The sequence below is a fragment of the Vanellus vanellus genome, assembly GCF_965231255.1.
Source record: "Vanellus vanellus genome assembly, chromosome: 19".
Classification (NCBI taxonomy): Eukaryota; Metazoa; Chordata; class Aves; order Charadriiformes; family Charadriidae; genus Vanellus; species Vanellus vanellus.
The window spans coordinates 4,321,002-4,347,448 of NC_138924.1; the positions used below are offsets into that span (position 1 = coordinate 4,321,002).

A 26,447-nucleotide genomic window follows, 5' to 3' on the forward strand; every position below is an offset into this window, starting at 1 on the left:
TGGCCCCGTTTCGGCATCCTTTGAGCAACCGTTATCACTTTCTACCCTTGGTGGTGGTGGGGCATTTGTCTCCTGGCCTTATCGGGGAGCTTGGGCACCGTGCTGAGCTCTGGGCCACCGACCGGAGAAAGGGGCTATTCAGGTGCCGGCCGGGAGGTTCCATTTCAGCCTGTCTGTGCTCACCATGTTGTCCCAAGGGAATCGCGGATTTGGGATTGTGCTGGTTCCCTGCCGGCGGTGGGTCTCCCGCCCGGGTGGGAGGTGGCAGCGCCGCAGCTCGGCGCAGCGGTGCTGGCTCTGCCGCCCTGCCTGGTGCCGGCACGGAAAACTTGGGTTTTGGTGAGTAGCAAACCCTCTTATTTCTAGGGAGACTTTGGAAGTGAGAGGGAGAGGCTTCAGCCCCAAACATTCCTGTTTTCGGGTGGGTTTTGATCAATTCAGACTGAAAAATGCGAGTTTTTTTTTACTTTCTGCCTTTTTTTCTCTGGGTATTTGGTGCAAAATGGGCGCTGAGCGGCCCCATGAAGGGCGGTGGAAGGAGTCAGTGGTGATGGGGGAGGTGCCTGGTTCTCACTATACTCAAAATTGGGGGTTTTGGTGGTTGTTTTTTTTTTCCTTTGATATACCTCATTTATTTATTCTTCGTATTATAAAGGGTAATTATATTAGAAATAATTAGCTTCAAATTTAAGTCACCGACAACTACAACAGATCTCACCTCTTTCAAATGAAACGCTAAAATTAAAATGCCGCCCACAGCAGCGTTGCTGGTGTTTGGGCTTCGGTGACGGCGGCGGCGTAGTGTCGCTCTGCCACCGGCGGTATTTCGGCTGGCTGCCCCGCCGCACGTGTTTCCTCCTGACGTCACGGAAACCTGTTTTTCATGTTTTAGTCAAAAGAGCTCATGCAAAGTCCCCTCTCTGCAAACGCCGTGGATGCGGCTCTTCATGCAAACGCCGGGCGGGAGGAGCGCTAAGAGGACCGCGGTGTTTCGGGCGCCTGCGCGGGGTGGAGAGTCACCCCTGGGCACCCCGGCAGAGCCGAGACCTGCGGGAGCCCCAGCACCTCCCCAGGGCCACCCGCCTGCCCCCAGCCCTCTCGCCTCGCATGTTTGCACCCTTAAAATGGAGCCTGGATGGAAATAGCCGCAGCAGATCTCTTCTACTTTTAATTTTGGTGGCTCTCTGGGCCGGGGAGAGGAAGCCGGGGGTGGAGAGGAGCCGGCTGCGAAAGGGAGAAGAGCCGCTTTCCTTCTGACACGCTCTGCAGACTCATCCGAAATGTTGAAGTTGCTCCAAGATTAGATTTTTTTTTTTTTTTCTTTTGGCTATAAGAATAATTATAGGCGTTACGTAGCGATCTGTCTGCTCCTCGTGGCGGCAGGGGATCAGAGTAGCCTTATCTGGGAGGGAGATGCGTTTAAAACAACCCGTAGTAGGTGTGTCTCTGCAGTTTGAAGCGTTAACACGTTCAGGCTTCTCGTTTTCGCGGGTTTGTTCAGTGAAGGTGGGTTTGGTTTTGATTGGGTTTTTTATTCTTTTTTTTTTTAATATTATTTTTCATTTCTCTGAATGAAAATAGGTGATGGAAAACAGCTGAACGGGTTTCGCTTCCTCCTTTCGCTCAGGGTGCTCAGAGATCCCCCGCGTTTGGTGCAGCGATGGGGCATCGGGCATGTCTGCCCTGGCCCAATTCCTCCTGAACTTCAGCCCGTGCCTTATTCCCTCCCAGAAACGCACGGAGTTGGAGGAACATCTTGTTTTATTGTCACCCCATGGGACGCAGAAGGAGGTGGGCAGGCAACGAGGCTTTGGGACAGCTCTTTGGGGGGTTTCTGCCTGAATTTTTGCCCGGGTGGAGGTTTGGGGTTGGGGTTTTCTGTCCGGTCCCCTCCGGCTGCAGAGCACCGAAGGATGGAGGTGGCGGGTACCCTGCCCCGGTGCCATGTCACCTCGGTGCTGGTACCCCGCTGTCCTTTGCAACGCTGCGCGATGCTTTCGAGCCACCAGCACAGCCCTCCCCAGGGTTTGCTGATGCACGGCTACGGCTTGGGGTTCTCCACCTCCAGCGAGCTCCGCTGCGCTCGGTGAATCCTGGATTGCCTTTTCCATGACAGAACGGCAATGTCCGGATTTCCCCACCTTGGGCAGCTGGGAGAGGTTTTGGTCGGGCTTCCAGCTCCCCCGGGACCTGCTCTGTGGGCAACCACAGGATTCACCAAACAGTGGGTGCAAATGGAGATGAGCACCCATCGGCAGCCAAAACCAGGGGGGTCACTGGGTGCAGGACCTCGCAGTCCTCAGCCAAACCTTGCCCACGGCAGGGCCAGCACACGCACCGCTGCACGGGCAAGGAAGCAGAGCGATGTCCTTGGTGGGTACCAGGGTTTGCGCATTGCCCAGCAGCCGTGGGACCCTTTGGTCTATGAGGCGTGTGAAGGTAATGGTCATCCCACGGGGATGTGGGAGTCTCAGAGAGATCGTGGCGGGCGTTCAGGAGCCCTTGGGGTTTTTTCAGGTTGTGCAGGTGACTCGGGTTTGGGTGGGAGCAGTGTGGATGGAGGCTCTGCACCCACCTGGGCGGATTTGGGAGGACGGTTTGGACCAGCTGAGCATCAGCTTTGGATTTCTTTCCCAGAGCGTTGCAGGCTGTGAAGTACGACTGAGTAATAGGAAACGCGGTCTGAACGTTACAGTCCTCAGCGGGTCTGTACTGGGTTTCTGGCAGGGCTTTTTATGGGATGGTTAGACCTCTGCCTCCCGGATTTGGAGAGGGCAGCTCCTGAAGAGTATTTTTCAGGCAGGCTGAGTGCAGGAAGAAACGCTGCCAGAGCTGCTCGCAGCAGGGAAATGGTGTTTCCCTGGTGTGGGGAGCGTCCCGTGCTGCTCACTGGGAGTCAGGCTGAGAAGTTCGAGGACAAGCGGTCTCCATGCGGGAAAATCATAGAATTGTTGAGTTTGGAAGGGATCTTTAAGATCATCGAGTCCAACCGTTACCCTACCCTGACAAAACCACTTCTACACCACATCCCCGGGTACCACATCTGCCCTTTATTTAAACACCTCCAGGGATGGGGAATCCACCCCCTCCCTGGGCAGCCTGTTCCGATGTTTGATAACCCTTTCAGTGAAAAAAAAATTCCTACTACCCAATCTAAACCTCGCCTGGCATAACTTGAACCCATTTCCTCTCGTCCTGTCACTTGTCACCAGGGAGGGGATGTCAGCCCCCCCTTCACTGCCCCCTCCTGTCAGGGAGCTGTGGGGAGCGATAAGGTCCCCCCTCGGCCCCCTCTTCCCCAGGCTGAACACCCCCAGTGCCCTCAGCCGCTCCTCACCAGACTTGTATGTCTTAATACAAGAAACATGCGGAGCAAGTTGCGTTTTGGGGTGCTGAACAGGCTGCTGGGGCACAAGGGAAGGAATTGCTCGCCTGAGCCCAAATCACTAATGAATCTTTTTTATTTTTATCATTTTTTACTTTGTTACGCTGGCTGGGCTGTGGATGAAAACCCGCAGAGCTCCCTGCAGAAGAAGGTAAGTCATGGGCTGGAGGTGAGGGTTGGTGCATGCCTTGAGTCGGGGCGGAGGGTGCTGGGGACGAGGAGGGGACAGTCTTTGGGGTCTTTTAATCTTGCTTTTAATCCCCGGGAAGGCTGGGCTGGCAGCAGGGCTGTCCTGTGGTGGCAGGGCTACCAGCTGTGAATAGAAACACAGAGGATTTAGTTTCTGTAGTTAAAAACAGACATAGTAAAACCAGGCCAATGCCAGAAATGAAGGTGTTTAATATTAGAGAGAAAAATATTAGAGAGAAAAATCCCCCACTGCAGCGCTGGATGCTCTCACTAGTGCCCACGGCCGACGGGCACCGCAGCAGCTCTGCCGCAAGTGGGGGACAGGGTCATGTTGGTCTTAGTGGTCTCAGTGGTCTAAAATACCTGTCTTCTGGGTTTTTTTTGAGCGCTGACTGTGCTTGGCTTTGTGTTTTTCCACCAGGAAAGTCCCTCTGGGAGTTGGTGCTGGAGCAGTTTGAAGATCTCCTGGTCCGCATCCTTTTGATGGCGGCTTTTCTGTCCTTCGTAAGTACCCCAGGCTGGGGGTGGGCACCTTCCAGGGCACGCACGGACCCGGGTGGCAGCCAAACAGCAAAGGAGGCAGAGGAGGGTGCACGTTGGATGATGGAGATGTAGCAGCAGTGCGGTGGTTTTATAGGGCATAGTGACAGTATCATTGTGTCTACTTAAAAGATGAGACTATAGGGTTTTTCAGATCCATCCAAAAGCGATGTCAAACAACTACCTGGGCTTCTATTTGCCCAAGACTGTACTGGACAAAGGCAGAAAAGTGCCATGGAAACGTTCAGTCCTGGGCACGTTGTGGTGGGATGCCAGGTGGGATGGGTGTTGGCCCTGGGCACCGTGTAGGGTCAGGGTCAGGGTTAGGAGAGAGCGAGCGCAGAGCCCCAGCGAGAGTGGGGCTGCCAAAGGCAGGTGAGGGCTGCCCAAAGCTTTCAGTCCTGGGATGCTTTGTCCTGTGATCCATAGGTTTTTGTCATTGTTTGCAGACCCGACCTGAGATAGCCCAGGTCCTTTGGATGTGTCTCTATCTCATTGCAAGATTTTTATCAACAAATTTTCCTGTGTTTTTAGGTTAGAAGGTACCTTTGTTACTCTCTCTTTTAGCTTCACTCTTAAATCCCTTACGTGTTTCCCTTCACCAATTTTGATGCTGTCGGCTTTCCCGCCCCCGTACGCGCAGCCATGGCCCGTGTCTGGACTGAGGTCTCTGCTCACACTCTCCACTGAGTGAGGACCCAAACTGCCTATTTGCAAGTCCCTTCTCTGATTTTTTTATTACTGATGGCTTTTCAGTCCTGTCTTCCGTCCAGTAAAATACGTCTTGTGCCTCAACTTGTGTAGATGGTAAGACGGAAAGGGAAAATTACTCCATTCTTTATTTTTTCCTTGGATATTTTTGAAAGTATTAAGCTGCAGCATGACCAGATCCATGTCGGGATCTGCCGGAACAAAGGACGCTGTCTCTGACATGCAGAGATGTGTGAGATCCCGGTGTGATGGCCAAGCCATGTCCCCTCGGGGTTGTGCGAGGTGCCGGGAGCTGGGGGGTCCCGGCACCCCCTCCCCGCCTGCCCGGAGAGGCTGCCAGGACGCCGCACGGCTTGCCTTTTCCTGCCCAGAGCGCTGGGTCATGGGGGGTGAGAGGTGAGGGCAGCGCTTTGGCCGCCCAAAGCCAACTCAGAAACTCCAGGTAGGACCTTGACCTCCGTCGGGGCGCAGGCAGCGGGGCGGGCACCTGCCGAAAGTGTGCACAAGCGCGGAGGGAGGCAAAAATGGGGTTGGGAGCATTTCCAAACCCCGTGCGGCTGCCCTCCTCGCAATGAAGTCTCCTTCCCGGAGCCCTTCTGCTCGTTTTTCAATTAAAAATGAAAATCCAATCTGTTGGGTTTTGGTTTTGTTTTTTTTTTTTAATTTTTCATTTCCCCTCCGCCTTCTGGCTGAGCCGGACTGGCAGCGTTTCGGCCACCGGGGTGGGAGGTACCTCCTGCCTGCTGTTCGCTGCCTTCCCGTCCTGCCCACACGGCTGGGAGGCTCAGAGACCTGGTGATGCCCAAGCTTGGTGGTGCTCAGGGCAGGTACTGGGCACAGCTGGGCACAGTACGGGGCGGAGAGCTTTCCTGTACACCTTTGCGTGGGGCAGGGTCAATGCTCGCTGACAAAATACACCTCCCAGTGCATCATGCGGCAGGAAAACGTGATGTTATGTTCGAATGATGTCAGAGAGCTGCTTAGAATCACAGAATCTCCTAGATTGGAAAAGACCTGTAAGACCATCTAGTCCAATCATTAACCCAACACTGCCAAGCCCGCCACTAAACCATGTCCCTGAGCACTATGTCTGCACGACCCTTAAATACCTCCAGGGATGGGGACTCCACCGCCGCCCTGGGTAACACGTTCCGATGCCTGATGACCCTTTCAGTAAAGAAACTCTTCCTAATATCCAATCTAAGGATTCTTAGGTTCTTATCCAATCTTAGGATTGGGTTCTCGTTGTGTTTAGCAGGGTGTGAAGCCCAGCCCAAGCTGCTCCTGCCACTGGAGCTGCCGGTGTGGTGCCTTCAGGGTGGTACCATCCAGCTTCTGCTTCCCCGGATGGTGTTATTGCTCATCTTACACCGCTGAGGAAGGAGTGGTTGATCCCCAGCAGAGCTCTTCTCCCGCTTTCGCCAGGGAAGATGCTGCATCCTTACGTGCCTTTTCCAGGAGGAGCCGGGGTTCACCCCCAGCACCTCCTGCGAGCGCAGAGCAGCTTCTCCTCCCCAGGGTGTGCAGGCAGAGTCAGCCGGTGGCGGGTGCATCCCCAGGGTCGGTGAGCTGGTGCCTGCAAGCGCTGCTGACCTCCTCCGCGCTTAATAACGCCGAGAGGTGATGTGGGATCAGCTAAACTCACCATCCACGTGGTCAGCAAAGCTGCCTTTGTGGGTGGCACTGAGTCATTGCAATAGGAACCCCTTTTGTACTTGGGTGGTGCCTTGGAAGTACTCATCATCCTCGGTGCCTCTCTCCCTGATTGCTGATTTGAGCCTTCTCTGCGGTGCCCGAGTACTGAGCCTGTAGCTCAGTCTTGTCCACGATTCACCTTGGGAGCAATGCTGCACGAGGAGACGTTTCCCACCAAGCTGATGGAGAATTACTTTTTTTTTTTTTTTTTTTTGAGGGTGTTTGGCAGTGGGATGGCAAAGCTGAGTCTCCTATCCCTTCTTTTCGGACACGACCCGTGGGCAGATAAGGAGGGAGGCTGGTCCCTTGCGAGGTTCAATACATTCCCCAAACAGCACGCAGTGACCCGTTTGTTGGTGAATTTGGAGAGCTGCTGCAATCTGCTTGATGGCAGAGTCTGCCGCGGTGTCTCTGCTAATCGGTAAAGCAGGCGTGGACCCCCGTGTCAGGGGTCCTTTGCACTGATGCCTCTGCCGCAGAGCAGCGAGGTGTTGCTCTGTTGACTCAGCGCAGGTCGGCAAGCAGTTTAATGGAGTGAAAATATTTGTGTGTGCACGCTTCGTTTTTATTATGGTATGAGGTCTTTGTGGGATGGAGGGGGGGCTCAGGGCTGTCAGAGGCCGTGAAGTCAGTCCCTGCTCCTAGTGCATCAATTGCTCGTGTTGCATCGCTTGACTTCTGCCCAGGAGGGGCTCCTCAGAGGTTGACTGTCCTTCAGACAGCGACCGCAGTGGCTGCCCAGCTGGTGGTGGTGGTGGTGCCTGTTTGAGAAGCAGGCAGTGCTGCCCCGTCTCCCCGCTCATCTGCTCATGGCCGTGGTCTCCCCATGGGTGTGCTAAACAAAAATAGATGCTTTCCTGGCGCAAATGCTCATCCAGGCTTTGCGTGGCCCTTTGCTCCAGCCCTGCTCTTTCGATGCATTAGGTTATCCCCAGCAGAAGTGTGGAGGCACCTGAGTTAAGCACCGGCACCGGGATATGGCAAGTCCATGCTTTAACTAAGCTGTGCGGGGCTGGCCACCACTCTAGGTTGTCTTCTCTCCAGCAAACGCCACGTGTTGGTCGGCTCTTTTTTCCATCCTTCTTCCTAAAACGTCGGCGCTTGTTGTGTCAACCACATTGTGGTCCTTATCTTCTCTTGCCTGTCAGATCCTGGCCTGGTTTGAAGAAGGAGAGGAGACCACAACTGCGTTCGTGGAGCCCATCGTCATTATCATGATCCTGATCGCCAACGCCGTGGTGGGTGTGTGGCAGGTGAGTCGCTGGCCCCCCCTCCTGCTCCGCAGGTCTTTGCTCCACATGGCTGAGATGCTTCATCTGAAGAGGTGGTTGCTTCTTGCCATTGGAAACCCATTTCTCAAAGGTTCAGTTTTCACGTTGGCTGCACTGCCCCGTGCCCCAGCACAGATGCTTGGTCGTTGGCTGCCTCCTGGCTCATTCCTTCAGTCTTTCTTTGGCAAATTTTGCAGTTTGGAGTTTAGGATCTTGCACTTATTTGCCATCCAGGCAAACGCTGCTTGTCTCCTGGCTGTGGCCAAATGTGTTTTCCAAGGGAAGCTTTTTGCCCTGTCCACCAGAAAGACACAGTGGCTGCTGCCCCTTATGTCACTGTATCCCTCCTGGGGGATGAACACATGCCTCCTCTTGTATATATTCACTTTAAGGCCATTTATTTATCTGCAGCTTGATCTGAGGGAGGGTTGCTGGATGGGGAAAAATACATCTGGGTGGGAGACGCTGCTTCCCAAACCAAGAAGGAGAAAATCAAGCCCAAAAGTCCATGCAGTGTCCAGGACCTGGTGTGGTTTAAGCCAGCAGGGACCATTTCAGAGCAGCTGAAGAAGACGCGGCTCTTGCCCTATTCATGGTGCAAATGGACACCAAAGCCAGGGCTGGGGTTTGGGTGCTCCTGTCTTCGCAGAAGGTGAGGAAGGAGCCTGCTGGCATGGGCAACCCCACCACCAGCAGCTCTGCCTCTCCTCTGCTTGCAGGAGAGGAATGCCGAGAGCGCCATCGAAGCCTTGAAGGAGTATGAGCCCGAGATGGGGAAGGTGATCCGTGCCGACCGCAGCGGGGTGCAACGGATCCGCGCCCGGGACATCGTCCCTGGGGACATCGTGGAGGTGGCAGGTAGGGTGCCATCACCGCAGGGCACAGGGTGGGAGGGGAGGTGGTGCTGGCCAAGGGGGCTTCAGTGACGGGCACCCCATGGTCCTCGTGGCGGGAGGACTCTGTCGGGGCATCAGGGCGCATCCCCTGCAGAGGCACAGCCTCTGAGTCACCTTGTTGTTGTACACTTCAAATCCAGGGAGGTGAAATGATTTGGGCCAAAGTCGGGGCTCATCAGCCTGCGGAGGCTTCGCCCCGAGCATAGGGTGGAACAGAACAGCAGAAAAGAAGTTTAAAAAAAAAAAAAAAAGTGTATATTTCTGGTCTAGCTTTTCTGTCTCGGGAGGGTTTCCCCATTTGCTGGAAGAACTGGAAGAACTTTTAATTTTCCGCCAAGATTCCCCCTCTCTGGAAGCGGCTCTCCCACGCGCATCCCCCAGCCGAGGCGCGGGTGAAGGGCCGGCGCTGGGTGCCTCACTGGTGGTGCCGGGCGAGCGCTGCCGCCAGCGCCGGGGGGGGGGGGCGGTGGTTCGGTGGCGCCGGTGCTGCCTGCGTGGGCAGCCTGCCTTGGGAACCGGGGGGTGTTATTCGGGGAGGGTGAGAGGCAGAGGGGATGGGCTGCGGGGTGCTTTTGCCTCCCCGGTCGGGTTGTCCCCACCACAGCCCTCCTGTCGGGGTTTCGTGTTCAGCGAAGGACGCCTGGGGGTCTCCTGCCTGCCCTGCCAGAGCTGGAGGATGCGTTTCAGTTATCCCGTTTTGTTTGTCCGTTAAAACGATGCCGTAAACCCCCAGAGCCGCAAAACTAATCCTCTCCTTTCCTCCTCGTGGCCCTGCTAGTGGAAAGATGCTGCAATCCCTCCCGCGCCCCGCCAGCTCCCTCTTATTTATGTCTTCCAGTTGGGCTTCAGCTGGAAGATGAACATAAAAATAATGCGGGGAGGATCAAGCGGAGGAGTGCCGGCCAGGTCCTCAGCTGGGCGAGCTGGCGGCGCTCCCGAGCCGGCTCCGGCAATGCGCTCCAGCTGGTGACCTGGCCTTTAATTAGATTAATTAATTATTAATTAATTAAATCCCGCCACCTTTCCCCAAATCAACGGCTTGCTGCCTGCCTGTCAGCTCCCCAATATTACTTTTTAACGGCACAATCAGCATCACGACCGGGAGGGAAAGAGCTGAGCCCTCCTCTGGAGGGGTTTGCAAATTAATTAGCCAATTGTGGGTTTAGGAGGTTATAGCCCGTGGTGGGGATGCTGTCAGGCTGCCTGCTAGGAAAGTGCACCAGGAGGAATAGCTCCGAGCGTGCGGCGGACATCCGGGTGACATCCTGGGGCCGGCGCAGGCGGGGGGGGACTGCCTTCTTTTTGCATGTGCAAATGCAGTGGATTTGGCAGCTGAAAACCTGCAAGAGGGGAACGACGGTTGCAAATTGGCAAACCGCTTAAAGCGGCTGATTTTTGCCCGGTTGTAATGAGGCCGTCGAGGTGAGTCCTCGTGCGGGCAGCTGCGCAGGGATTAAATTCGGCTGCGGCGCCGGCGTTCCGCCTTGCCCAAAAAGCGCGGGCAGGGCATTGCCCGGGGGGGTCCATCAGCTACTTCCACCCGCCCGCTCCCGCGTTACTCCGGCCGCAGTGCCTCCCGTTTTCCCCCTTTTCCCCTTGGCTTTCGGCACGGGGGAGAGACCCGCAGCGCCTGGGCGGTCGGCGCGTGTCTAAGAGCTGGCTGAGGGCGGCTGCCAGCCCCGTAGGTCCGTCCTGCGCCGAGCGAGTCTCCCGGGATGCTGTCGCGCTGTTTGCCCTTGAGGCGATGCCACCCCCTGGGCACCGGGACGCCACGCTGCCTCTACATGCTGGCACCCGATTTTTCCATCTGCGCGTTTGCGAACCCTCCCCGCCTTCCCCAGGGCAGAAGAGGGGCTCTTTGCTCCCGTTAAGGTGCTGCAAAGTCTGAGGGAAACATCGGGGGGGGGGGGGGGTTTGTCTGTGAGTCCCTGTGCTTAACATCCCCCATCTCAGCCCCCCTAAAAAACGGGTGCGACGGGGAGCGGGGCAGGTCTTGGTGGGACGACAGATGTTACGCGCCGCATCCCAGAGCGTTGGGATCCGCGGCTGGAATAACTGGCTGGGGCGGTGGAGCGGTGCCAGCCCCCCCCTCCCCGCTGCGCTCGAAGTGGGACGGGGAGGGGGGGGGAGTTTTACGAGCCCCCGGAGGAAGCGCTCGTTAAAGTCTGGGATTTGAGCCGATGGTTAGCGGCCAAGCCGGCGGCGTTGTGTAACGTGATGTCAGGCGCGGCGAGCCAGCGCGCTCTCCGCCTCAATATTTCCGAAGCGCCGGAGCGGAGCGCCGTTGCGTCCAGCCGATAAGGGAGCAGGAGGAAAAGCCGCTCTCTGCCAAGGAGCTGGGAGGAGGATTCCCAGCGGGAAAATCAGCTTTAAACGGGTTGTTTGGGGTTTTTTTTAAGGAAGCACATGTGCCTCGGTGGGCAGCGATGGATGGCTGTCAGTCGGCAGGGCTGCTTTCACCCGTAACCACCATGCCCGTGCCCTGCCAGGAGACCCATGGATAGCTGTCTTGGCCAGGGATGGTCTTCTTCCAGTGTCAACAGCTTCCAGTCGGTCCACAAAGCCCTGCAGTGGGGTTAAGAGTGGTGTTGGGAGGCTCAGGTCGCTCCAAAATGGGGATGTTTTGGGGTTTTTGCAGGGGAGAGGAGAGACGGGGACGTGGCGGGGCAGGCGATGTGGGGGAGGGCCGTGGCGGGGTTTGGCTGGGGGGCAGAGGGGGTGATGCTGCTGCCCCAAGGACCTGTGGCTCTAACAGCGGCGGCTCCGCTCTAAAAAGAAGAGAGAAAAAGATACCTGCCTGCTCACTGGCAGGAGGGGGGATGCGGGTGCTCGCTGCCTGTGATGGTTAGGGGGGTCTCGGCCGCGGCGGTGGAGTGTGTGTCGCTGAGGAGGTGCAGCCGGGGCGGGGGGGACGTGCTGGGAGCTCGCTCGGCTCCTCTGCTCACCCAGAGCTTTTGCTTGTCCTGGCAAACCTGGCTCCAACCACAGTGGGTTTTGCTCGGGCGGCAGCCGGGGAAGGCGATGAGCAGGGCTGGCAGGGAGGCCGCCCGCCCCGGCAGCATCCCTGTGCAGCAGGGACAGGGTACCGCTCGCTCCTGCTGAATTTTGCAGGGGGAGGTGATGCTTGAAACAGGCGGTCGGTCCATGGGAGAGGGTGGAGGGTGCCCGGCACGGCACGAGTAACCCCCTCAGCCTCAGCGCGGCTGGCTGCTTTTGTGCAAGGTAATCCCCTAACATCAGAAATTCCTCAAGGTCCCGTCGCTGCACTGCCCGGTGTCTGATTGCAGCTGACGGCGCCTCTTTCCAGCTTTCTTCATTTTTTTTTTTTTTTATTTGTAAATTATAGACGTACAAAATTAAGCTTTAAACGCAGAAAGGAGGCATCCCGGGGCAGGACCCCGGTTTACCACGGGCTGGCCCCCTCGTTGCTGCGGGCTGGGTGCTGCCGTGCGCCTGCACCACCGCAGGGACGTGGTGATTCTCAGCAAAAAGCAGTCCCTGCCCTGGAGAGCGGGCAGTTGGGATGGAGAACGAGGGCAGACAGCAGGAACTGAGGTGCAGAGCGGTGGCCCCAAGCCTTGGGGCAGAGCCTGGCTGGGGTGGCATGGTTGGGGTTTGCCATCCGCCTTCACCGGCGCTGCCGGTGCCGCCTGACCGCGCTGCTCTCCTCTCGCCCTTGTAGTTGGCGACAAGGTGCCGGCGGACATCCGGATCATCGAAATCCGGTCCACCACCCTGCGGGTCGACCAGTCCATCCTCACAGGTGCGTGCAGGCGTGATGGGGGGGAGGCGGCTGCTGAAGGCAGAGCTTTCTCTCTGCTGTGAGCCAAATTTTTTGGGGCTGACGCTGGGCTAAGCGCTTTGCTGGGGTGGGAAACGGGTGGGAGAACGAGATGGAGGACCTGGGGAAGTCCCAGCGTCATTTACAAGTCAAGGCATAGGCAAGATGCGCCCGGTGTTTGGGCATCCCTCCTGTCCCGTGCGACTCGTGGGGTATCACGAGGGGCTGCTCAGTCCCAGCCCACGCTCCCCCCGTGCAACCGTCACACGATGACCGCTGGTGCGCGAGGCCTCGCAACTTCGGGGAGAGGTGACAATATTTGAGGCTTTTTCTTTTTTTTTTTTTTTTTTTTAAGCACTGGAAAAGCCCTTAAAGCTGATAATTGATGATATTTCAAAAATTCTCTCTCTCTGCAGTCAGCGAAGGCCAGGGCGTGATCAGATGACAAGAAGGGCTTTCAGTATTTCAGCTCTCCTGTGAGATTTTGTAAAGGCATTGAGTTAGGAGATGGCAGCAGGGAAGGAAAAGCAAGCAGAAAAAAATGTTAAAAACACGGGGAATGGAGCCCGGTCTCCTTGAAAAGTGGCTCTGCATTAACTTAGTTCACCCAAGGGCAAAAGAAGATGCAGCGAAAGGGCAAATCTGCAAAGAACAATATATAAACCTTCAGCAGAAAGGCTTTGGGCACCTTTTCTGTTGCGCTGCTCTACAAACCCCATCTGACTGTGCAAACCTGCGCTGCAAGCCCGCGGCTCCCTGGGCGGGGGTTTGGCCCCATCCCATACGTCTGTGTGGGAGCTCGTGGCCGCTAGCAATCCCCGCAGGCCGCTTTTCTGCAGCCCTCGTCTTCCGAGCGCCTTGGCCCAGCTCTGACATCCCCGCGATGGATGTTTTGACGGTTTGGTGGCAACGTGCTGCTTAAAAAAGCCGCGGGGGTTGTGCTGCAGGCTCATAACAGCATTGAGCGGAGGCTGGAGAGGAAACGTGGGTGGTTCATCTCCTCCCTCTTGTCTCGGCAGGGGAGTCCGTGTCGGTGATCAAACACGCTGACCCCATCCCCGACCCCCGGGCTGTCAACCAGGACAAGAAGAACATGCTTTTCTCCGTAAGTCCCTTACACTTGTCTCCACCTCTCCTGTGGTTTTGCAAAGAGCTGCCAAGGGAAGAGGCCGATGGACACAGGAGGTCTCTGAGCAGTGAAAGGGAGAAAGACCTTGGATCCATATAAAGAGCCCCAAATCCATAAAAATGAGGACCTGCTTCCACGGGATTTCATTTGGACAGTGGTACATGACACCATTGAATGCCTTGGGCAATCTCAGTGGGTTTTCCATCAAGTAGGATGCATTGTGGACAGGGAGAGGTTTGTGGTTGAGCCTGGAGCTGTTGCAAATTCGAGTTTCCTCCTCGCTCATGCTCCTCTTGGGCAGAAGCCAAGTGCTTGAGGGGTGAGAGAGCTCCCAGGAGGGGTCTTCTGCTGCTTTAGGGTGGATTTATATAAAATCCCAGGATGTCTCCTTTTTCCCTTAACCAAGATCTCATGTTCTTCTTTCACAACAAGCGACCCATTTCCGCATGCAGGCCAAGAGGTTTCATGTATTCACTCTGGCCCCTTTCTTCCCTCCCAGGGCACCAACATCGCAGCTGGGAAGGCCGTAGGGGTCGTCATTGCCACAGGGGTGTACACCGAGATCGGGAAGATCCGAAACCAGATGGTGGAGACAGAGCCTGAGAAGACCCCCTTGCAGCAGAAGCTGGATGAGTTCAGCCAGCAGCTCTCCAAAGTGATCTTCCTGGTGTGCATCGCCGTCTGGGTCATCAACGTCAGCCACTTCAGCGACCCCGTCCACGGGGGCTCATGGTTTCGGGGGGCCATCTACTATTTCAAGATTTCGGTGGCTCTGGCAGTGGCCGCCATTCCTGAGGGCCTCCCAGCTGTCATCACCACCTGCCTGGCACTGGGCACGCGCCGCATGGCCAAGAAGAACGCCATTGTCCGGAGCCTGCCCTCGGTGGAGACCCTGGGCTGCACCTCCGTCATCTGCTCCGACAAGACCGGCACCCTCACCACCAACCAGATGTCCGTCTGCCGGGTGAGTACTGGGGACATTTCGGGATGCGGGGGGGATGCTCTGTAAGCCCCCAAGCCCCCTTCACTGCTCCCTCCCCATCCCGGGGTGAGGGGCTTTGCTGTCCTCACCAGACTTGTTTCATATGAGGAATTTCAAGCATGGAAGATGGTTTGGAGGAAGCCCTGAGTTCCCTCTCTGCCTGACCAGGCGCAAGGAGGTTTATGGGTTTGCTCAGCATGGTTGTAATTAAAAACCTGACTTTTATGAGCACACCAGTTTGGAGGTGCCGTGTTGCAGGGCTCCCTCCCCAGAGAGCATTTCTTCCTGTTGGGATATGACATGGAGACAGAGCTCCTGGAGAAGCCAATGCAATCAGCCTCCTCTGCTCTGTTGCCCTTTTTTCCCTTGTTTTTAACCAAACCAGTGAGAAATCCTGGACCATGCAGAATTACAGAGTCTGGACCCGTAAGGCCAAAACTTGGTGAGTCAGTGCAACACGTGTGTCCAGCTGTCCATGACGAGCTTCAGCAGAAATCCAGGGGTTAAGAGAAGATGCCTGTGACCTGGTGAAATGGTGCTTTGGTTACCTGTCCTCTCCTGGCAGAAGGTCTGCCAGCAGCTAGGCTTGGACTGAAAAGCTCTTCTTATGGAGAAAGCCCTGGGGTGGTTTGGCAAAGAGGTCAAAGGCTCCTGGCGTACCAGAGAGCTTTGCTGCCGCATGTCCGGCCATTTGGGGAGGTGACTTGTTAGGAAAGCCTGGACCATCGGAGTACTTCTCAGTTTCCCCGTTAATCCTCAAGTCTCAGGAAAGTTTCATGGCCTTGGCGCGTCGGTTTTATAGGAGAACCTTGGAAAATGTGTTGCTGCGGGGAAAAATGGACCTGGCCACCCTCCCTCCTCTCTGACACTCGGGTAGCGTGGTGGGAAGCCGTGACCGTGCTGCAAGCTGGCCGTGGGCTTTGGCCACTGGTTTGCTCAACACAAACTACAGATGACTGGAAACGTCTGATATTTCTGCCCTGTAAATGACTTAAGACACCGCTGGAACGAAGCGGTGACCAAGCTGCCCACGTCTCGCATGAGGAGGAGGTTCTCACCAGCCCATTTTCTGCCCCGGGGGTGCAGGAGAGCAAGTAAAGGGCAACCCCAGCATTTGGGGTCTCTTTAGTTCTGCAGACTACAGAAGGAGAGGTAGGACGTGACCATGCCTTCCCCGAACCACTTCCTACCAGAGGATCTGCTCCTTCAACCTGGGCAGAAGTGCCACCACCTCCTGCAATGTGGTGTGGTCAGGAGAGACAGGAGGAAGGATTAGCGATGCTGAGACAGGGAGAGGGCAGGAGGGGGAAGGAGTAGGGCACACAAGAGGGTTTTTGCATCAATCATCATTTGCGGAACGAACTCAGCAACTTTGCAACAACAACAACAAAAATATTCAAAATTCCGTGTGTCCTCCACCCCGTCTCCCCACAACCCTGTTCCGATATCCGTGTTATTCACCTGGTTGCATCCTGACTCCCAGGGTGTGACACCGAGAGCCAGGCTGGCCTCGGGACACCCAGGCACGGCCGTTAATGTTTAACAGACCGGGATTCCCGTGCTGATGCCGGCAGGACGGAGGCTGCGCCAGGCCGGTCAATATTTGCGCTGGGCGGCCCTTGGCATGTCCCGGATGTGCTCCTGCGCCGAGCGGCTGGCTCAGCTACGGGGGTGCAAAAGCCATGGAAGCCTATCAATAACATGGAAAAATATATTAATTGCGATTTAATTAACGCATACATTTAAATTGGGCGAGTGCAGCTGCTCGGCCCCAGGTTATGCTGCTGAGTGGTGCTTGCCCTTTACGTCTTGCTGCCGGCATCGGGTCTGTAGAGCTGTAAAGTGACTCTTGAGAGGCTCCAAGTCTGGTTTAAAACCCTCAGCTGTTTTTTAAGGGCTGCGCCGCCGGCTCCGGGTCCCGCTCGGTGCCTGGGACGCGTGGCTGGGCACCGGCGGAGCCAGCTCGGCGGGGTGCATATGGGTGCCGTGCGGTCCGCACGAGTGAAGCGGTGCCCCCCAAAACGCTCGGGGGCGTGAAGTGCCCACTGGGCCATCTGGGGTGGCCGAGACTTTGGTGGTGTTGCTGTGGCCTCGGGTTCGTTGAGGTTACAGCTCTGCAGCAACACGGTGAAGCCGCGAACCCACTTAGTAAATCAGATTAAACCCGTGAGTTGTGTCGCTCACCTTATGGTCAACTGGGGGGTCTCCAAGACCACCGTCTCCCCCAGCCCGTGGCGCGGAGCAGCCAGGGAGAGCCTTCTCCCAGCCATTGAATAACGGAGCGGCTGGGAGCCATGGGAGCCCGGCAGGGGGAAAAGGGGGCAGGGAGGCATTGCAGCTCTGCCCTTGCACATTTAAATCAGTCTCCTAAAAGTTGCGGCACCCTTTTGTGCGCTGTGAGTGGTTTTTCCCAGGAGCACAAGGGTGGCATTTGAGAGTCAGGACGCGAAGCGGAGATGCGGTCGTGGCTGTGCGGGTTCGGGGCTGTCGCTGCGTGGGGCAGAGCGGGACGGGGCTGGAGGGGAGAGATGCTGGTGCCCCATGTCCAGGAGAGGGAGGTGACTGGTGACATTTGGCTGTCTCTGAGATGGCTGGCGTTTTGGGGGACAAGAGCAGAAAGGGGGTTATTTTCCATGAACCTTGTAGCAGAGACTGGATGTGCAAACTCCTGTCCCCGGTGCAGCCGCCCGGGAGCTGTGCGGGCACCGTTTGCTTTTTAATCTCCAGGACACTGTGCCTTGATTCGGCAGTCTCGTCTGTCTAAACCAGTCACTAATTAATGGGAGACCTGGCTGGGGGTTTCCTGGGGGCTGTGGCGGGTGCGGGTGGGTGCTGGTGGGCCAGGGCTGCTTCCAGCGCAGGAGGAAAACGATGCTGATCCGTGGGCTGATTGATGGGTAAATGACTGATGATTACAGCCTCTTGCTATTCCAGACAGCAATCCCGTCTTGTCTGCCTTTTGATGAGTAGTTCTTTTCAAGATACTACAGAAAATACAGAAATGTGGAGACGTACCCTTTGCATCCCCCTTCCCCGTGAGCCTGCGGTCGGATACCCTGTGCTGCTCCGGGGACGGTGCAGCCGTGAGCGCCTTTTGCTTTTTAAAACTACACAGCCGTGTGATGCGGCGCCGGGGCCAGGCGAGATCTGCGGGGCAGGAGGAGCAGGGCGCGCTCTCTGTCAGCACGCAGTAATGTTTTTCCTTTCCACCTCTCTCTTGCATTAAACCCCCAAATTGCCAACGTGGTTTTAGAAGGGTTAAGGGCCGGGGGAAGCCCTGGTGGGTGCTGGCTGGGTTCCCCTTGCTGGGTGCCAGAGCGCTGGGTGCTGGAGCTGGTGTTCACCGCGGCACTGCAAGAAGCCGAGCAGCATCTCCCTTCGGCAGCCTCCCAAAACTGCCCAGCTTTGCCACCTCCTTCTATTGCTCCTGTTATTATTTATATTATTTTTGTGATGGGAACCTTACCTATCCTCTTTTACGGATTAAGACACGGCTATTTGCTCCGGAGTGTTTCCACTGCCGGTCAACCTGCCCCCTTTTCAGCTTGGAAATCTGCCGAAACATCGCGCCAAAAAAACCTGCAAACACCTTTTGCGGTCCCCTGGCCACCCCCTCGCTCTGCCAGGCACGCAAGCCGGGAGCAGGCAGGAAATTTGATATAACCTCTGGTTGCTGTGGGTTACACAGCACCTTTTAAAATAGGCATGGAAAAATAAAGGGCCTGGAATTATTTTTTTTTTTTTCTTTTCCTTTTTTAATAAGAAAGTTGCTATTGTGAAAGTAGTAATTGTTTTGTAGCCATGAGCGTTTGAAAACAAACAGTCCCATATCAGGCGAAACCACCGGTGGCTGGGGTGGATGCTTTCAGATTTTTTTAATAAAGAAGAGCCCAGTTGGTATTTCTGAGTGCAGGAGTCCATTTTCTGAAGAGACCAGGAGGTTTTGGCTCTCCAGAAGGGTGATGGTGTTGGACGTTTCAAAAACAGACGAAGGATGCCCACCCCTCGAAGGGCCCTCTTGGCGTGGCAGGAGCCTTGGGAAATTTCAGCCACATTTCACCTCCATATCTGGCGTCCGTCACCTCGGGGCCATTCCGTCACCAAAGGAGACGCGATGTGTTTTGGCTCTCTTTATCGAGGTCCTTTGTGCATTAGTGTTTGCAGCTCCTGCCGGAGGAGCTCAGTGCTTCGGTGGAGGGCTCGGGATGTCCTGAGCCTCTTCTGTCAACCCTTTGGCCGGTGGTTTTCTTCGAAACCTTTCGGGGGTGCTGAGGGGCCTCGAGGGTGGGCTCTGGGAAAGGAGCTGAGGGCAACAGCCCGGCAAACGGGGGACCAGCAAATAGCTGTGAAGCCGTGGGGCTGCGGGGAGGTTGCTTTGGGCTCAGAAGTATTTACGTGGGAGACATACCCTTTGAACCTCCTGCTTTGATTCGCCCAAACCTATAAAATACGGAGGTGAGAAAACCCGCAAAGGTTTCCCGATGCTAAACCTGCCATAAACGTGCTTCCCTGAGCTTGACGTTTTTTTCCTTGGTTTGGCCCTAATCTTACACCTGGGGGTACCGGGGCTGCATGGGGAGGTCTCACACCCACCAGCCAACGTGGCTGCGCTGGTGGGGTGTCCTTGTATTATCAACAAACATTAATAAAAGTAAATTAACCTCTGTTAGTTGCCAGAGGGAGCGCGGAGGGGAGAGAAGTGGATGGTACCCAGAGCTGTTGCATCTCTGGTGCTGAGCAATGCCTCTTCATTTCTCCTGGGGAACGTCTCAAATGAACAGAGGAGAAATAAATAGGGAAAATAAATGATGTTAGACGGGGGGGAGGGAGAGGGACAGTTGCCCCCGCACCCCCATTCTGGAGCTGTCAAGCAGGTCTGTAGAGCCGAGGGCATCGCTTTCCTGCAGCCATCCTCCCTCCTGGCTGCCACCCGCAGGCGCTCGCAGCCAGGGAAAAGCATTCATCAAAAGAATTTTATAGATTTATTTATTTATTATGTTACTTTTTGGCTTTGGCACGGGTCATAAATAATGATTAAGCAGAAACGAGCGTCGCCAAACTGTCGCCCCGGCTGGGGTCGGGCACTGCTCCTGCTGCCGCCGGAGGTGCCCCGAAGGGTGGGCTGTGCGAGGGGGATTGGGAGAGCCTGGGGAGAAGGGGGATTTTTACGGTATTTTTATGGGTTTTTTGGTTTTGTTGCTCTCACTATAGCAGCACGAGAGAAACTGGAAGGAGTTTGAAAGGCAAAAAAATCACTAAAAATAGAGCGTGTGGGACTCCCCAGGGCTTTATTACCGAGCTGCCACACTGCTGGTGCCCGGAGCCGAGCTGTGATCCCAGTAGCCCACCAGGTGAGCTGGTGGCCGAGGGCTGGCTAGGAAAGGGCGGCGGGGGCAGCCCCTTCCCGCAGCTCCTGGCTGGTCGGATCCTGCCCCGCAGAGGCTTTCCAGGGCAGCCGGGGCAGAGGCGGAAAGCAGAGCTTCTCTGCTCCAAGAAAAACACAGGCACCTTCTTAGGAACTGGCTTGGCGTCGCGCCTCTCCGATGGAAAAAAAGAGCTGGAGGAGGTGAACATGAAAAAGGCAGGGAAGAGCTGGAAGGATCTGGGCACAGCCAGGAACGGTGGGCGACCAGGGAGGGGGCTGAGCCCGGTGCCGGCGGGGCCATCGCTGGGACAGTACCGGCTGGAGGGTCTCCAGGCTGGGCACGTGAGTTGTACCAAAAAATCTCTGCATGATGCTCTCTCTCCATCTTTCCCCCGTGCAGATGTTCATCATGGAGAAGGTGGAGGGCGCCCAGTGCAGCCTGCACGAGTTCAGCATCACTGGCTCCACCTACGCCCCCGAGGGACAGATGTGAGTGTGGGTCCCCAGCGTGGGTGACACGGGGTGGCCCTGGGGCCAGCGGCGCAGTCAGGGGGAGGTGGGAGGGTTGAGCTTGCGGCCAGGGCTGGGGCACCCCAGGCTCGCCCCCGCCTGGGTTTGCCATGTTGGTTCGCAGCCACGCTGATCCCTGCCTATGGGGATGCCCATTAGGCGCTGGGTTTTGGCCGCGCTGGGTTTTGGCCGCGCTGGGCTTGCAAGCATCAGGTGGTTGCCCTTTGCTTTTGGTGGGAGCCAGGGCAAATGGTTTCACTGCCCTTCATCGCTGGCTCCTGCCCGATACGATGCAGGGGCGGGGGGGGGGCGCGCGCCCCGGCTCGGCAAAGGGGCTCAGCTCACCCTTCGTTAGCAATCCTGATAAAACGAGCCCGCTTGTGAACCAGAGAGGGCAGCGAATGTGGGAATAGCGGTGAACGAGGTGTTCCTCGGTACGTACTCGTTCTCAAAATTTCTGAAGCCTGCATGTTTTCGGTATCGGCCGGTGACCGTCACCCCCGCCCCCAGCAGGACCCGGGGCTGGCAGCTTCTCCAGCAGCTGTGCCACCGGTGATGTGCGGAGGGACTTGGGAACGGCTACAAACCCCGGCAGGAGAGCGCTCCCTGAGCCCCATGTCCTCGGTGGGGACAGCCGAGATGGCTGCTGTGCCCGGGGCACGATCCCACTGATGTCAGAACACGTTTTGAGGGAAAACATGGGCTTTGCTGAGCCGCAGCCGAGGGCGGGGAGTGGAAGCCAGGGGCTTTTCCCTGCTGCGTCGTTACACACGTGGGGTTTTCTGCCGGTGTGTTTGTTTATTCCCCCTCCTTCGAAGGGAGGTGATGTCCCCCAGTGTGGGGAAAGTCTGGGAAGGAGGAAGATGAGAAGCCCGGGTGGTTATTGGAGCACTCTCCGCTCCCCTTCGCTTTGCTGAGTGATCCCGGGCACGTTCTTCACTACGGTCCCTTCTGCTCGTCTGTGGAGCGACCGTAATTCATCCCAGCCTCAGACTTAATTTCATGAATATTTATAGAGCCAATTTGATCCTCGGCTAGGAATCTCCATTAAAAAGTGAGCCGGGTCGTACGACGGTATCAATCAGTGCGTTTCAATTAAATGAGGAGGACTGAGGTGCTGAACTCGTGTCTGCCAACCTCCGAAGCTCAACGTCCCCTCTCCTCCAGGGACTGCCTGCAGGGTGGCTCCGTGGGGGTCTGCGACAATTCGCGTTGCTTTTGAGGGTTGCTTCAGCCCTGTGCTTGTACTGCGCGTTGAGGGGGATGCGAGGGCTCGCTTAGGTGTCACGGAGAGAACCCCCCCCGCCATTTCCCTGGGGCTGCTGGGACCAAAATGCTGGTTTTGCTTTCGCCTGGCCTCAGCGTGGGGGATATTACGTGCTTGACCTTGGGTTTGCTCGCATCCCCGCGCAGCGCCTTTGCTGATGCCTTTCCCAGCACGCGGGTCTCGCCCGGCTCCGCGCAGGGGCAGCCGACGATGGGGACGTATCCGCCCCGCCATCCCTTCCCAGCTCTCTCCAGGGGATCACATGCTGCAGAAGCCATCCCTGGGTATTTCCATCTTCCCAAACGTCAAAACCCAACCCAGAGCGGCTGCAGGCTCCCTCCTCTGCCCGCTGCCTTCCCCCTGCCCCCGAGCCGGGGCCGGGCAGCATCCTCTGGGCAGGAGGCAGCAGCTCGCCCCTGCCCGCTCTCAGCCCAGCGCCGCTTCGTGTCCCTCAGCAAACAGATTTTTCAGATTTTCTTGGCCGCTCCCTGTTTTCCGCTCCCGAGCTGTAACAAGGGCTCCAAACTGTTCTTTCCATTGGGAACCAGCAGTGGAATAAACTGATCCTAATAAATGCCTGACAAATTGTTTTTCCAGCAAGCGGATGACCGGCTGGGTTTATGCAGCGCTAACCTGCAGTTACCTCTCCTGGAACCGGGATAATTTTTTTCTTTTCCCCTGAAAATCACTGCTGCCGTTTCTGCCGCCGGGCAAGAGGCAGCGTCCGGCTTTCCCGGTGCATCCGGGGCTGCTGCTTTCCAGCGACGTTTGTGCTCCTTTACGTAGCAGAGAGCTGCTGTTTAGGAAGCAAAGGCTGCAGTTCGCTGCTTGCCTGGAAACAGCCACAGCGATGCAGTTGTTAAATTCGTCTGCCGCTTTTAAATGCTCCCTTGGGTGCCCTCCGGCTCTCTGGAGCACGAAGCAGCATCCAGGGGAGAAGGGACTTGCTGCAGCTCCTCTGGATCCCCGGCAGCTGGAAACCCCTGGGGGAGCGGACATTGACTTGGTTGTCTTTGCCCCTTTTCTCATCCATCATCTTCATAAAAAGCCTTTTGACAGCCCCTCCTTTCAGGTCCAATGCTCTTTTGAGCTCATCTGCAGCCCCCTTTATTCTGGGGCACTTCCAGAGTTGATTTGCCTCCTGTGATACTTTATTTGCAACTAGTCCTGCCCATTTGGTAAAGCACAAAATGCGAACTGAAGAGTTTATTGCCAAGCCCGGGGCTCTTTCTCCCCCTTCAAAAATTTTTACAAGGGATACGTAGGAGAAGCTAAGCAGAATTTGATGTTGGTGTAAGGCTTTGGGGGGTTGTTTTCTCCCCGCAGCCTGAAGGACGAGCAGCCGGTGCAGTGCGGGCAATACGACGGGCTGGTGGAATTGGCCACCATCTGCGCTCTCTGCAACGACTCCTCGCTGGACTACAACGAGGTGCGGGGGGCAGCGGGGCCGGGGTGGTGAGGGGGCACCGACGATGCTCTTCCCTTCGCTGTGCGCCCCTTCGCAGGGGCGCTTTGTCCCTTGGGATCCCCTGCCCTGGCTTCAACCCGTCCCGGGGTGATGCTCTGGGAGCGCTGGGGTGGTGCAGGGGGTGACAGCATCCTTGGTGGGCGCAGCAGGTAGAGGACGTGCTCTAAAGCTTAAGTTCCTTTGCTTTTTCTTTTTTTTTTTTTTTTTTCCCTGCCCTGTAGTCTAAAAAAGTCTACGAGAAGGTGGGGGAAGCCACTGAAACTGCCCTGACGTGCCTGGTGGAGAAGATGAACGTCTTCAACACTGACACCAGCAAACTCTCCAAGGTGGAGCGGGCCAACGCCTGCAATTCGGTGAGCGGGGGATGCCCCGTGAGCTCCGCTGCCGGGGGACGGGAGGGAGAGGAGGGCGTTGGAACGACTGTTATTTGAGCAATAACCACTTGCAGTGATCTAAGGGGCTGATCTGCCACGAGGATGCAATTACATGGCTTGCGGTGGGGCTGAGCTGTTTTCGGAGCAGATAGTGCAGCGTCTGGGGGGGGGACCTGATGCCAGGGCCGTGGGCACTAACCTGGGTCCACATGGAGCTTTGGAGCGAGTGGTCCCCAAGGCTGAAACCCAGCCCAGTCCCTGCTCAGCCAGGAGAGACCCTCTCGGTGCTGACCAGAGCTCCGGCTGCAGACGAGGAGGTTTGGGGTTTTGTAGCTCTGCAGCGAATCTTTAGGTGCCCCATTTGCACTGAGCAGCCGTCCGTCGTGGGGTGAACCAAACCCTCTTCCCCAGCGCCGTGCCTGCCTGAGCGAGGCTGGCCCTTTGCAATGGATGCTCTTGGGAAACATCTGGTTTTGATGCAAAAATAGCCTGTGCTGGTTATTCCCCTGCTCTGGCTCTGCAGTGTCTCCCTGTCCTCCGGGTGAAAATATACTTTATTTCATATCTGGATTTATTCGGCTTTGGTATCATGCTGTTAGATCTTATAATGCCTTTGCTTGCTCAAAGGAAGGGCCCTCTGTTCTGGCATTTCTTCCCTAGATAGGTCCGAGCAGGTTGTAATAAATCCCCTAACTCTTTACTGATAAGGGAGATGGAATTTCCCAGCCGTCCGTCAGTCTGGCAGCGGCTTCCTTACGCGTGCCCATCGCTGCCCTGCGCTCAGATGCCAGGCTGGGATCCGTCACCAGTGCTCCTCTCCTTACTCTTGTGTTTGGGCAGGGACAAAAAACCCTTCTTTGGAGTTTCCTGGTGGCGTTTCTTTGCTGCTTCTTAATTTTGCCACTAGTGGCTCTGTGTTTTGAAATCTCCAGTGGGATTTTGGGGGTCCCACAGCATCTGGCTGCTTGCCACCGCGCTGAGCAATGCCCGGAGGGGCTGCTTTTGTGGGCACGTGTACCCCGTGCTGGGTTTGGCCTTCAAGAGTCACGTGGCGTTTGCCTGATATATCCACAGACAGCGAACGTGTCCGCTGGATGCCCACGCTCTGCAGGGGCAAATCCCCTCTGCGCATCTCTCCAGCTCCCACGCTCCCGCTCACAGCTTCACTGCAGTACAAGCATCCTTGTAACATTGAACTTGCAAGGTTTTACCCCAAAAGGAGTTTTCCTCTACTCCCTTCGCTGATTTATTTACAATTGCTGTAGAAGTCCTGTGCAAAAAGCCGCTGGTGTCCCCGTCGCAAGCACCACCCTCCTGGCAAGAAAGAACGATAAGTGTATAAGCAGTTGAGCCGCGCAGAGCAAGGTTGGCATCAACTTTGCTTCCCTCTCTGAAAAATACTTTGGGTCGGCCACGGATGCCCTGCTCATTAAACGCCTTTTTGGGGACAAGACACGTCCTCCCAAGAGCTGGGCTCAGCTGCCGGGATGCGGGTGTGGATGCGCGAGAGGGGGATTGCTCTGAGGACTGGCTGCTGTCTTGCGGGGCGTTTGGCTCCTTACATTAATAACTAGCAGCGATAGTAGAGCCGGGTTTCGGGGGTTGTTGGGGGGGTGTTGGGGAGCAGGAGCTGTCTGCGGGCACTGCCCATGCCCGGGGGTCTGTGCGCTGGGGCAGCCCCTGCGCTGCCCTCGCCCTGCAAACCTGCGGGTACCGTTCGGGTGAGTGAGCGTTACTGCCAAGCTGGCAGTCCTCAGAGTAATTAGCATGTCCCGAAATGAGCCTAATTAGAGTCTCAGCTGTGGAGATGCTTAATTTGATGGGAACCAATCCACCCGCAGGAGATGTTGGTGCTCCCACTCCCGCCGAGCCCCGTGGGAGCAGGATCAGGGCAAACCCCTCGACAGTGATGAGTGGGACTCAATTCCCCTTCCCGCAGCGCAGCCGGAGCCCACGGCGGGGGAAAGTCTCCCCCACCTCTCTGGCAAACGGAGCTTTATCTCGGGTTACAGGAACTGTTTGGCATCCCGTGTGGGGTCAATAAAATAAAGGTCTGGCACGCGCTGGGCCATGCTGCGGGCTGGGCAGCAACGCGCTAGTTGGAGAGGTTAAAATTGTCCTGAAAAATTGCATAGGGAAACCTCCTTCTGTTTTTTGCACTGTGCCATCTCGCCTGGCGCCGGTGTTTTCCTTTCTCCTCCCATCACCTGTGCTGTCCCAGCTCAGCGGCGTTGTTAGCCAAGGCCGAGAGCACGGGTGGCTGTGTCCCCAGCATGTCCCGGCTCATGTCCCCGCAGGTGATCAAGCAGCTGATGAGGAAGGAGTGCACCCTGGAGTTCTCCCGCGACCGCAAGTCCATGTCTGTGTACTGCACGCCCACCGGCCCCGGCCACAACTCCGCCGGCAGCAAGATGTTCGTCAAGGTAGGGGAGAAGGTCCTCAGCACCCTGCAGCATCCTCCTTCCCCATGCACGCCCCAGCAGGATTTGGCCCTTACTGCAGCGCGCAGTGATGCTTTGTGGTTTGTGCCCTCCCTGAGCGGTCCGGGGGTCCAGGAGCCGTCAGGTAGGCTGCTGTGGTCAGGGAGGAGGCGAGTCTTAGCAGTATTAGTAGGAAAAAAAAGGAGGTAAAATGATTTAGAGGGAGGAAAGGGCGCTGAGCGTGCTCCTGGTGGGGCAGGGGGAGAGCTGCCCCTGTGCAAAACTCGGGCACTTGCCTTTAATAAAGGCTTGGACCCTCCAGACACCAGGAATGCCCAAAGGGCAGTGTCCAGTTTTCCACTGTAACCAGAAATAAAATAGTGTTTTAAAGGGCATTTTCTTCCCAAGAGAAGAGATGCGTTAGGAATTTCCCCCTGCTGACTCCAAGAAGATTTATATATTGT

General features: G+C 56.4%; 1 protein-coding gene across 1 annotated transcript in view; it reads left to right on the forward strand.

The window, feature by feature from the left end:
• Positions 1-26,447, forward strand: part of ATP2A3 (ATPase sarcoplasmic/endoplasmic reticulum Ca2+ transporting 3) — a 56,209-nt gene that overhangs the window by 17,494 nt on the left and 12,268 nt on the right. The window contains exons 2-12 of the mRNA XM_082493002.1: positions 3,519-3,536; positions 3,996-4,078; positions 7,669-7,773; positions 8,511-8,649; positions 12,370-12,450; positions 13,488-13,573; positions 14,097-14,561; positions 20,345-20,433; positions 23,048-23,150; positions 23,411-23,542; positions 25,861-25,986. Of these exons, the coding sequence (XP_082349128.1) occupies positions 3,519-3,536; positions 3,996-4,078; positions 7,669-7,773; positions 8,511-8,649; positions 12,370-12,450; positions 13,488-13,573; positions 14,097-14,561; positions 20,345-20,433; positions 23,048-23,150; positions 23,411-23,542; positions 25,861-25,986 (1,427 nt within the window). The remainder of the gene's footprint in view (positions 1-3,518; positions 3,537-3,995; positions 4,079-7,668; positions 7,774-8,510; positions 8,650-12,369; positions 12,451-13,487; positions 13,574-14,096; positions 14,562-20,344; positions 20,434-23,047; positions 23,151-23,410; positions 23,543-25,860; positions 25,987-26,447) is intronic.